Source organism: Labrus bergylta, chromosome 11, assembly GCF_963930695.1.
Source record: "Labrus bergylta chromosome 11, fLabBer1.1, whole genome shotgun sequence".
Classification (NCBI taxonomy): Eukaryota; Metazoa; Chordata; class Actinopteri; order Labriformes; family Labridae; genus Labrus; species Labrus bergylta.
This window is the reverse complement of record NC_089205.1, coordinates 14,631,514-14,643,622: the sequence shown is the minus strand read 5'-3', so window position 1 is coordinate 14,643,622 and position 12,109 is coordinate 14,631,514. Positions and strand designations below refer to the sequence as shown.

At 39.6% G+C, this 12,109-nt stretch overlaps 2 protein-coding genes across 5 annotated transcripts in view; one reads left to right on the top strand and one right to left on the bottom strand.

Moving 5' to 3' along the window:
* Positions 1 to 5,023, bottom strand: part of LOC109988476 (F-BAR and double SH3 domains protein 2) — a 60,772-nt gene extending 55,749 nt beyond the window's left edge. For 2 of the 3 annotated variants that reach the window (XM_020639976.3, XM_020639977.3), the window contains exons 1-2: positions 4,628 to 5,023; positions 480 to 577 (exon numbers count right to left, since the gene is read on the bottom strand). In XM_020639976.3, the coding sequence (XP_020495632.1) occupies positions 480 to 577; positions 4,628 to 4,648 (119 nt within the window). In that variant the 5' untranslated portion in view covers positions 4,649 to 5,023. The remainder of the gene's footprint in view (positions 1 to 479; positions 578 to 4,627) is intronic. The other variant, XM_020639978.3, reaches the window with a different exon arrangement.
* A 2,940-nt stretch (positions 5,024 to 7,963) lies between these two features.
* LOC109980088 (P2Y purinoceptor 2-like) overlaps positions 7,964 to 12,109 on the top strand; it is a 5,495-nt gene continuing 1,349 nt past the window's right edge. Inside the window, exons 1-4 of one of the 2 annotated variants that reach the window (XM_065960585.1) lie at positions 7,964 to 8,123; positions 9,576 to 9,911; positions 11,218 to 11,386; positions 11,746 to 12,091. In XM_065960585.1, coding sequence (XP_065816657.1) covers positions 9,593 to 9,911; positions 11,218 to 11,386; positions 11,746 to 12,091 — 834 coding nt within the window. In that variant the 5' untranslated portion in view covers positions 7,964 to 8,123; positions 9,576 to 9,592. Of the gene's footprint in view, positions 8,124 to 8,144; positions 8,608 to 9,575; positions 9,912 to 11,217; positions 11,387 to 11,745; positions 12,092 to 12,109 lie in introns of those variants that run through there. The other variant, XM_065960586.1, reaches the window with a different exon arrangement.

Here is a 12,109-nt window from a genome sequence, read left to right as displayed (position 1 = left end):
ATGGTCACACAGTTTGTCCATCAGAACTAGATTTGATTGCAATGTTTTTCCTACTCTCAGAGGCAGAACATCACAGCTGAGTAGATGATGACCTGCATCGGAATTGCTCGACATCACGAAGTAAATATTCTTCGGAAAGTTATTTGTATAGAAAAGCAGCTTTCTGGGAACTTTTGCAAAGTCAAAGCAGTGCAAAGGAGTTTAGAAAATTCTACACAGAAGGGCTCTATTTTCATTCCAGCTCACACAAACACATTTTATCCACCGCAATATTGATAAACAGTTTATGTTTTACCCTCTAAGCTCTGTATCAGTCTCAAAAATCCCTTCTCTATCCCTAATCCAGTTCCATGGTGTGCAAACCAAAGTTGGCAAAAAACGTCTAGATTTAAAATTCTCTGTGAGCGTTCTTTGTTTTCATGCTGTGGCTAAAAACAGCATTATAATGTGTGTGTATAGGTTATGATAAGTGTTCTTACCTCATGTCTTCCAGCAGGTCACATTCAGTCTGGTGTTTAAAGTGCAGTCTTGTCATCTGCTCTGTGTGTGTATTTTTCAGCTCCTGGGTCACTTTGACCTGGATGAAGCAAAAAGACAAGTCAAGGAAAGGATTTGTCATTTGTTTATCAGTCAGCTGTGATCAGTATTCATGGTATCAATAATCAGATATGAGACTAAAGTGCATAAAATATGCCTCATCCTTGTTGAAGAGTCCAGTAAGTATACTTAGTGGCCTTATGTTGTCAGGTTAAATGGTGCATGAAATAACCAAAGTCCACACAAAAGTGCTTAAAATACAGTGATATTATCCAGTAGGACAGTGACCTTAAGAACTTATTTACCTTTGGAAGGTCTCTACACAATTTAAAAAATACCGACCTTGGGCTTTAACAAGTTCTAAGAGCCCAAGGTGACATTTTCAAATGTAATATTTGTCATCCAACAAATGGTCTAAAGTTCAAATATATGAAATATGATAATAAAAATCATCTTATGGTGCATTCCATTTGATCTCTGTAGTCCGTAAATTCCAAGTTGCTGGTCTGATACGTCACCAGGAACGCCACCCTGAAGTCGGGATTCCAACTTGGAAAATCGAAGCAACTTCAGTAGTCCGAGTCAAAAGCCATCATGGCTGTCACTTGCATAAACGGTAACATTTAACTGTAACTATTGTGCTTAATAGCAGCTTGTTTCTCTTTTTGTGCATTTAAATCAGTGCACCCGAAAGTATCTTGCAAGCTCTATCATCGTGGCATGTCGTTTTTACACGCACAACTATTACGTGGCGTGTTGTTATCGTGAGGTATTATCTAACAAAACAAAGGTACTCCTGGAGGCGTCCATGTTGCTTGTCAGATTTGCAACTGGAACGTGGTTAACTCGGGTGTAACGTCATTCCCAGCCTTAAAATCTAGGTTCTCAGGTAAATGAAATGCACAATATCTTTCATTTAATTCCAATCCGGGGCTGAGATTTACGTTCATAAATTTCCCCTTCTTAAGCATGGCTTCAACATACAAAACCACGGAAACAAACAAATAATTGAACCCCCATCAATCAATTCACCTGCCAATCACTTGTCATCTGTTTATCAAAGGAACACACTCTCTCTGATGTAATAGCCATCACTGTGACATTCAGTGTCAGGGCATTGACAGGGATTCTGGAGAATGCTCTTTGCAGTCAGAGGTGAGGAGACACTGTGCAGCCAATAAAAGCACGAAGAAACAGACACACTCCATTTGTGTAAGAAAAGATGCTAATCATGTCATCTTACAAAATAATCAATCTGTGCTTAGAGTAGGGGCTATAACCTGCAGTGATTCACACAGTCTTATACAAACAGTAAACAAAGCTAGAGTTCACCCCAAGCACCACACAACCACACAACCACACACACTATACACACTATACACACACACACACTCTCGCCAAAGTCACTGTGATGGTCTTTGTGTATTGTCGGTCGTATTCCATCAGCTATTCACCAGAGCAACAGTGGGTAAATTCATGGCTGTTCTAGACAAAACAATCAACAACGTAGCACACACACACACACACACACACACACACACACACACACACACACACACACACACACACAGAGCAGACTGGCACAGAAATACCAACACAAACTGCAGATTTCCTTTCTTTCATGTGCTGTGTCTTTGAAGATAAGGAGGGAGTGGTTCATTACATTATCAGGGAAAAAAAACGTCTTCACTCGACTACGCCGTCTATCACTTATCCCGAAACCTCAGGGAGAGAGGGCGCAAAATGGAAGGGCAAAGGGTGACAGAGAGACGGGGAGACAAAATGCATGAAAAGAGAGGAGGGGAAATATGAAGAGGGAGGGATATAGAGAGGGCGACACTGAGGATGGAAGAGAGGAAGTCGGTGAGAAGAAGACGGGTGAAAGCATCAGTCAACGCAATACGGTGGTGTTAATAATGAGGCAAGGTCAAAGCAATATAAAAGAATATCAAAGGTCATGTAAAAGGAAAAGAGCTCCGATGGTGTAGTGGTAGCTGATGCAGCAGGAAGGTCTAGACCACTGAGAGTCACACCTGTTAAAGGCAAACATAAACACTACACCTGATGAATCCCCACCTGTATGAAGATCAGCTAAAAAAAAAACAGCTATTAAGACTGGGTTATATGGTCAGCTCTGTCAATGTTTACAGAGCATGATTGTGTTACAGCATGGTAGGCTCTGTACTTTACAAATCCAATCTCTACATGACCCTTAAGAGTTCATCGTCTCCGAGTCGCTGTAGGAGGGCTGTAAGATCAGCAACCACTAGTTTGTTTCTGGAGCACAGCTTGTTTTCAGGCTTCCTGTAAGAGTTCATCGTTCACAACTTTCAAAAGGCTATCTGAAGAGGTCTCCTATACCCTTCATATACAACGGAATAAGCGACCAAACCATTAAAATCACTCAATAAAGCCACTGCATGGCAAAAAAAAAGTGTCATGGTTTTCTCCTATGCTCAGGCTTTGAGAGACTGCGAGCTGCTGCTAACCGTAGCTCACAACAGTGGCAGTTTGGAGTAAACTCTCATATTAGAGTACTTTAAATGTTTAGATAGATAGATAGATAGAGATATAGATAGATAGATAGATAGATAGATAGAGATATAGATAGATAGATAGATAGATAGATAGATAGATAGATAGATAGATAGATAGATAGATGGTTTTGTAGCTTTGTAATAACTTCTGCCACTTTTATTTGCAGCCATCTTTAATTGACGCCACATAAAGCCAGTGCATGAGACACAAACAAACTCAATCTTTCAGCAGATGTGCTGAGACACAGACAAAACGCTTAAGGGCCTGTATGTGTCGCACTGGGAGTGAAATTATTAGTATCTCACAGCCAAATACTGGTAACACTCTGGCTGTGGTGCTGGAGGCTGAGTGTAAGTGTGCCAGCCACATTGGCAGAGAGTAACATCAGTATTTTTTGTTTTTACTAATTCTCTTTTATTCCTGTAAGTATTTCACAGAAAATTGGACGCGAAAAGGGACTGACAGCTGACCAATTAGGTCAAACAAAGTGAACACAGCCGTAATGGTGCACTTGATCACACGCAGAGGTTCAAGATATCCATCGAGACGGTCTCTGTGCAGAGTCAGTGATGAATGTGTCTGTGTTTTAGAGACATGATATGACATGTTAAGGGCCAGTGTGTGTGTGTAGAAACCAAGAGCATAAATGGCACTGGGGGAATATGTGGTAATTAAGAGAAAACTGTGCAGAGGTTCACAGCCGGTTAATTGGCTCTCATGCATCTATTTCAGGACACACACACACACACACACACACACATTTGTTGAAAGCAAAGGAAAGACAGCATCAACACATGCATATACACACTCCCTCACATACAGTGCATATGTTACTGTAGGTGACTTTGGACTTTTCTTACAGATTTAGTAAGTGAGTAGGCCTACTAGATATGATCACTCAGTGTGGTGTGTGTGTGTGTGTGTGTGTGTGTGTGTGTGTGTGTGTAAGCATGTGTGTGTGTGTTTGGCTTTTGTCAGCGCAGTGTTTAATGAAATGATGTGACCCTAGTCAAACTAAAGGGGCTTCCCTAGAAACAAGAAGACCACAGCATGGTGAAAAATGACAGTTTTTGTTGTGCTGTTTCGACGACAGCTGTCACATTTATTTATTTTTTAACCACGTTTTAAATTACCACTCAAACAACTGATGCTTAACCTTGATTCTACAGAACAGTAAGGTGCAAAAAAAAAAAAAATGTGGCTGTTTATTTGTTTTTCAGTTAAAGTTATTGCTACTAAATAACGAATTAAAAGAAAACCACACTATCACAAATTAAATAAAAATGCTCTGTGGTTTCATGTTAGCCCCCAGGAGCTAACGCTGTTATAAGACGCATATTAATGTCACTAGGTTACCGACTAACCTAGCTAGCAAACGCTGCTAACATTAGCTACAAAAGGGTCTTTTTCTACCCCCCTTTTAATGTCGTTAACCTGCAGCATTGACCCCCTTTTACGTGTGGTTAATGAAACTCAACATCCACAGCTAAGGTTACTCTTGCTATTGTCTGTTAAAAAAACAAAAACATAACGGACTCTGGAAATCACTCACCTTCCTCGGCGGTGGCTGCATGTCGGAGTATTGACATGAATGGTATTTTCCCCCTTTATGAGATGTATTGTAATTCCAGAAGAGGAAATCCAAATAAGTGTTGGGGGGGGGGGGGGTGGTGGGGAGGTTGGGGGGGCAAATATTTGTTTCCCCTCACACAAGATTCCCCATCGAGACGACAGGGAGGAAAGGACAGTTGTTTAAATTTGTACTCCGGCGGCCATGATGATGATAAATAGCTGGTTTATAGAGAGAGAGAAAAAAAAACTGAAGAAGCGAGGAGACACTGAGAGCACTTGTGTTGGTTGCTGCCTCTACTAAGAGGGGCTGCTGGTACTGTACTGTGTTGTGAAGAAGAAGCAGGAGGACAGACAGGCGGAGAAGAAAAGCAGAGGGGAAGAGGGATGGGAGGGGGGGAGAGAGGCATTGACGGGGGATCCCCTTCAGGAACTCAGTCCAATAGCTCCCCAAAGTGGCGCAGAATGACATAGCATCTGGTTTGCAATAATAATAATAATAATAATAAACCCTGGTAGAAGAAAGCCGTCCTGTTTTTTTTTTTTTGTGTGTGTGTTCTACATTTCTTTACCACGATCAACATTTGTTTGTAGGTGTTTTTCAAATGACGGAATAACGTAATGTGATTTTAATTCTTTTTTTTTTTTTTTTTTGAGCATCGTGGTTATTTCAAAGCAGGGAAGAAGAAAAAAAAAAAAAAAGCCCTGACACTGACAGGATGAGGCTGTGCGTCCCGCAGACCTGCATAGCAACAAGAATCCGCAGTCGATCGAAGAATAATCGATCGTATAGCCGACTAGGACCGAGTGGTACTGTAGGGAAACTGTATCTTGGAGAAGAAAAAAAAAAAAAAAGATAAAGAAAGATCGAAAAAGATTCACATCTAGACACTTGTTTTCTTGTTGTTGTTGTTGTTGTTGTTGTTTTTTTTGCAAACAATTATCTTTAAAAAAAATCAAGCTTGTCTTTCAGATGCAACCCATAATAACAACAATGCAAGTCGTAATTTTATGTATTTATAATAATAATAAGGCTATACACCATAGCCGTAATTATAGTGTTGTTTTTACTATTGTATTCTGCGCCATTGTTTAGTGGACAGTGTAGCCTACTTCAAAAGTCTACCTTGTATCAGACAGTTAATAAAGTGGGGTCATTGGGTTCGTTTGAATTGGGTGCAAAGCGGTGCTGAGTGAAACATTCAAGGAATACACAGTGGAGGGTGAAGATGTAGCACCTGGTTTGATAAAGTGTCTGTGGACATTTGCGCAGCCTGAATATGTTGGAAGTGTTTTGCTCAAGTATGATCAAAAGATACAAGCAGGCTTATTTTCGTTATAAAATAAGGTTGACGCATTTTTTTTCACCTATTCCACAACATGTCAGAGGGAAATATTGTACCACATCCATCTGTTAATTTGGTACTTTTAATTTGTTTTTGTTTTTTGATAAGCTAACCAATCAAGTGTGCCTTTATCTATTCAGAAAAGTATCCTCCTTAAGCTCAAGTGTCTTGGACCAGCTGAAAGACACATAGTCATGAACATGGAAACAGAGCTGGTTTTCTTATCTCATGAAGAGGTCATTTTATATATATAAACTCCTCAAATTTATTATTTCATTCACTTATTTTGCCCCTTTAGTAATACTAACTGTTTTATAATTATTATTTTACATTGTTGGAAAGCCTGATTAGTCACCTTTACAACAAGGTATGACTTGTAAGGATTGTGCATTCGTGGAATGAGTAACACAGCTAAACGTGTTGGTAGCGCCCAAAAAAAAAGATGTGCCAAAATCCCCTGCAGTGTTTTTCTGTTGGTATTCACTATAGTAAAAGGAATGCATGGACAGTTTATAGCATCAAAAGTTAGCTTTGGGAATGAACATACATTTTGCAGATGATGCCTACATTCTTTACCTTACATGAGGTTTGGCTGCAGGACTTCAAGTATGTGATTGAAATTTCCTTTCTTGTGAAATTTGCATCACCCCTCACCATTCCATTGTGCAGCCCCAGTTTCCAGGGTTTTCTGAGTAGAATTAAAACATAATTGTCCAGACCTCTCACAGCCAAGACTTACTTGATACTGATGGGTAGAAATGCAGGAAATAATGTCCGGAAATACTTTCGCTCACATCACTGATGCCAAAACTTTTAAGCAGATTGATATAGTCAGCAAGGTAACAAAGAGTTACAATAAGAAACGATTGTTGAAAAAATAGTACTGTATTTTGAAACATTACTTTTGGCTAAACATAGAAAGACTTCAAACTAAATAAATACATAAAAAATTAAAGCGCTGGAAGAACCAGTGTTATACTTCAGGCCTCCTACGTGCCATGGCCAAGGTTAAGGCTCAGGGCAAAGTAATGATTAATACACCAAGTTTCTGGAGCAGGTAAAACATTAAGTTCCCTTTCTCACCTTTTCTTCCAAACTAACACACACTTATTCAAACACATACACACAAACACCAAGTCACATTTTAGAGAAACCAAACACATCTCCTAACACCCGCGCATTAAGCTCTCTTCCAGTGGAACGGGGGGAAATGGCTGCCAGGATGCTTTGGGTTTTTGATTTCTCTTGTGGTTTGGCTTAGGACTATCTACAAGTTTTGGCCATATCAAGGTAGGATTTCTACAGTGAAAGCAGTCAAACACTTCAACAGAAGGTAGAAGAATGAGTAGATTATTAGTTCAGAAACCCACTTAGCATATTAGTCTGAGGGGTGTGAAGTCACAGGTAATGGTGTTTAAAACTCAACATTTCAACGGACACTGTATGAAATATGAGATTGCCTTGCTTTCAATATTTTTTTTTTGCTTTGAGCTGAGTTTAAAAACAAATAAAATGTATGTTGTTAATTAGGGAGTTAGGTGTGTTGTTTTTATGTGGTATACCGTTTGTGAAGTTTGTTTTCCTTTTCATTGTTTGTATTTGTAATGTATGTTTTAAAGATCTACCTGTCCAGCAACCACACACGTAAAATAGTTTCATAGTCTGGCTCAACAGATGTGTTGTCCATGTCCCCTGTCAAATAACCCTTTTCATAAATGAAACTTGGGAGGCCAAATTACATCATGGTCCAAAAAATGGATTGTCTTAATTTAATTTGATAAATTCTTTTTGTTTTTGTTGTTTTTCAGCCTGAAAATTGGTTTGTTTAGTAAACATCAGAAAACAAATATTTGAACAGTTGAAGATGTTGACAGTTTTGTCCGGATTACTGTCCTTTTGACTGAAAGACCAACAGCCTCCGGGGCCAACTGTTGGCGCGCTGCTGCATACAGGCTACAACTTGTTAGACAGGCACACGCCTCTGCAGGTTGTTGTTTTTTAACTCTCTCAAGTATCTAAGTTACTGTTCTCATTCAGCCTCAAACAACACAACCAGATACACACTATATCTACTCATGAGAATGAGGAAAAATTACACACGGTGAACACAGGCCTGACAGAGAAAAGTACACTGTGAGTATTTTCTTGTTTTTAAAGTTTATTTATGTCTTTATTTTAGAGAAAGGACAGTAGAGAGAGAGCAGCGATTCACATGCGGGAAAGGAGCCACAAGTTGGATTCGAACCTTAGCCACCCACCTTGTGGGACACAGCCTTCGTACATGGGGTGCATGCTCAAACCAGTAGCCTACCAGCACCGCCGTTTGAGTCATTTCACATTGTAGGTGTTTTATCTTATGGGAACAGGGATCAAACTAGTTTACTTTTTGGGATATTTGTATAAAGGTCATCCTGTTGCTCTGACTTGGTATGGCATGTAAACAGCAGGTCAAAGAATTTGAGGAGACCACAAAAGAGACCACCTGTTGTCTGTTTAAGAAAACCTGCAGCTGTTTTGAAGAGAAAAGAAGGTGGGCTTAAAGGGTCCAGGCAGAGTGAGTAAGAAATAAAGTTGTAGAAAAAGGAGAGCGCTGTAGCTTAAAGCAACTGAGAAACAAGTAAGTGTGCATGCATTGTTATTTCTATGTGAGTTTAACAGACTCACGTGGCTTTACAGGACTGGTTTGAACTTGAGTTTGTCACAAAAAACAGACATATTTGTAGTGAAAGACAAAAGTGGAGAGAGAGAGAGAGAGACCAAGGTTAAGTGAAACAAAAACACAGCAGTCATGGCAGAGAGTAAAGAAGCATAGTTTTAAAATGAGGTCTGGTTTGAGTTAAAAAGGTATTCCTCTGTCTCTCTCTCTCACAGCCAGGAGCCTTTGGTAAACTTGGAATTTAAAAGTACAAGAATGAACTCTGTGTCCCTGGTTAAAAACACCAAAAAAAAGTAAACTTGTTTAAAAATCTTGTTGACCCTAAAGTCTTTATCTGAATCATTTGCAGCAAAGATTCTTTATAGTGTTGGAAAAATGGATATTCGATGATTGTTAGACCAATAAATATATCTACTTATCTATGGTGCAGTAATGTCGAATTAGTGTATGAAGTTAACCTTGTTTGGTGAGGTGGTGGAACAGTATTACCCTTCATTATACATGCATCTATATGTTCTTTTACTCAATAAGAAAACAGGATTTAGAATTACATGTGGCGCTTTAATGTGACCATTTAAGAGTCCTCTTTTCTTCTCTCTAAATCTTAATATTATTTTCTCATTTACTCAACCATCCACTCAGCAAGACAAGGGCCATTAAAGAAAAATCTGTTTTAGATGGACTTACTCTGTACTAGCACATTGACTTTAAATTGGATGACTCAAGTTATAAACTGGATTGTGATTGCAAAATGGGCTGGTCAATTATGTTTCACATTGGATATCAAGCTGAGGCAAGTCAAAGTAAGTGACTATAGGAACATCCTCCGAGTCATGCCCGTTTGCTGTGTTCTAACACAGTCCGTTTCTGTGTTGTAATAACCTTTTTGGTGGTCATCATTTTTTCCTCTCTGTGTATCTTTTTCACAGGTGTTCTCACAACCAAGATGGCCACCAACCACAGCAATTACAGCGCCTTCTACTGCAAATTCAACGAGGACTTTAAATATATCCTCCTTCCTGTCAGCTATGCCCTGGTCTTTGTTATTGGCCTGGCACTGAACGCGACAGCCTTGTTTGTGATTGTGTTCCGCACTAAGCGCTGGAAGCCCTCCACCATCTACATGTTCAACCTGACGATGTGCGACACGCTCTACATCTTCACCTTGCCCTTCCTTGTCTATTACTACGCAGACGAGAACGACTGGCCCTTCACTGAACCATTGTGCAAGCTCATACGCTTCCTTTTTTACGCCAACTTATACGGTACAGTCCTAGAATCGAATACAGCAACAAAACGCAGATTTATAAACTGTATGTTACAATAATGGCAGTACGGCATTCAACAACAAGAAAGTAGGCCTATCTTATAATATGTCTATTATGATCTGTTGTAAATTACAACACCAAATGATATAATACATAGATATTAGAATATTTAACAAAACACGGCGCACACTGTAAGATACACAAGACTAACTAACAATATGGTACACACCACAACACCATGCTACACTGTAAGCTACAATGTTGAGTGCTGTAGCATGATGCATTTTGGTACACTACATTTGGCTATGCTGCAAGACACTATTGGCATGACATGACACCCTCTACATCAAGTGTGGAATTCCAACAAAAAAAAGGTAGAGGACCCAATTGCAGTCCAACAAAAAATATGTATTCAACCAAAAGGCAAAAGGGAAACAAAACGTACTTAATTAAATATTCAAAGAAAATCCCCAAATGCAACAGCAGATTTTGCAAAGCACATACAAACAGGTAGGTAGACGTCTGACAATGAACTGACATTAAGGGAAGAAACTCATAACGTGGACCCGAAAAATGACCACTGAATGACCACAAGGGCTCAGTCTACTGAAACCCCTACTGTAAAGTCTGCACTGCATACTGAACTGTGGCTTTTCAGAAAGGACCACTGACTAAATACAAGGGGCAATCAAACCCAGGTGAGACAAAAGATACAGGTGTAGAGCGCAATCAAAACTGAAGGAAAACACACAGAGGCAGGAAGAAAGAGTGGGGACAAGAACTACAAAATAAAACAGGAAACACTAAAGACACACAGAACTCTCAAGAATGTAACAATAAAAATACACACTAGAACTTAGAGAAACACAAGGAAGAGAAATTACTAAATAAAACAGGAAACACTAAACTAGGAAACATTAAGAAAAAGAAACACACAAGGGAAACAAGCAACACCAGAGAAGAATGAGACAAAGGAAATCTAAACTCTGAAATACACAAAATGAAAAACTAAATGAAAATACTAAATCATGACACTCTAGCCAACAATATGCAGGCCTATTCGTTCTGAATTTAAAACAAGATGTATCTGACTTTACGTCAGCTCAATGAAACATTGTGATATGACACAACACAAGATATATTGCTTATATATATTAATACTTATAAAGACACACCACTGATTAAGAAAATACTTTACTCTCAAATGTGTACTGATCCAAAATATTCTAACATTTATTTTAAGATAAGGATGTCTAAACATGATATGAAAAAGGATGTCAATACATTTCTTTTATTTTGGCAGGTTCTATCCTCTTCCTGTGCTGTATCAGCCTACATCGCTTCATTGGTATCTGCTACCCAGTCCGCTCCATGAGCTGGGTCAGTGCGCGTCGGGCCAGACTGGTATCTGTGGCAGTGTGGGCCATTGTTTTTTGCTGCCAGGCGCCTATTCTATACTTCTCAAGAATCAGGTGATTAAAAAAAGTACAACTTCCTTTTCTCTTTCTTTCTGTTTTACTTTTCTTAAACTTTCTTTCTTTCACTGAATCACTTGCTTTCTTTGTCCTTTAATTCAAAGCTTAATCAATTCATTGTACTCTGTTCATCTTTTGACTATTGATTTTTGTGGCAGACCAATTCTTCCAGGCGCCTTATCTTAGTGGGCTCTAATGAGACTCACTTAAATGAACAGACAATCTACTATTTAACCCATTACAGTTTATGACTTTCTTTCATCGACCCTATCTCCTTTCCTGTGGGTCGATGCCAAACATGTCAGCAGTATCATTAAACAATCTGAACAACTGTGATCTGCTTTCTCCTTTACCAGGGCTCGGGACACTGGGCGGGTCTGCTACGACACCACAAGCCCAGAGCTTTTTGATGACTTCCTGGTGTACAGTTCGATCATATCAGTTCTCATGTTTGCCCTGCCCTTCATGGTGGTGATGGTATGCAATGGCCTTATGGTGCGGAAACTTCTGGAGCCAGGCTGGGGCTCTGATGGGGGACCTGATAGCGAGAGAGGGGGTCTGTCGGCTAATCGCTCCAAGCAGAAATCAGTGAAGATGATCATCATTGTGCTGGGAACGTTCATGCTCTGCTTCCTCCCTTTCCACCTCACTCGGAGTCTTTACTACTCCTTTAGATACCTAAGGCAGCTCAATCCAGCACAGGTGATGACAAACACTTGT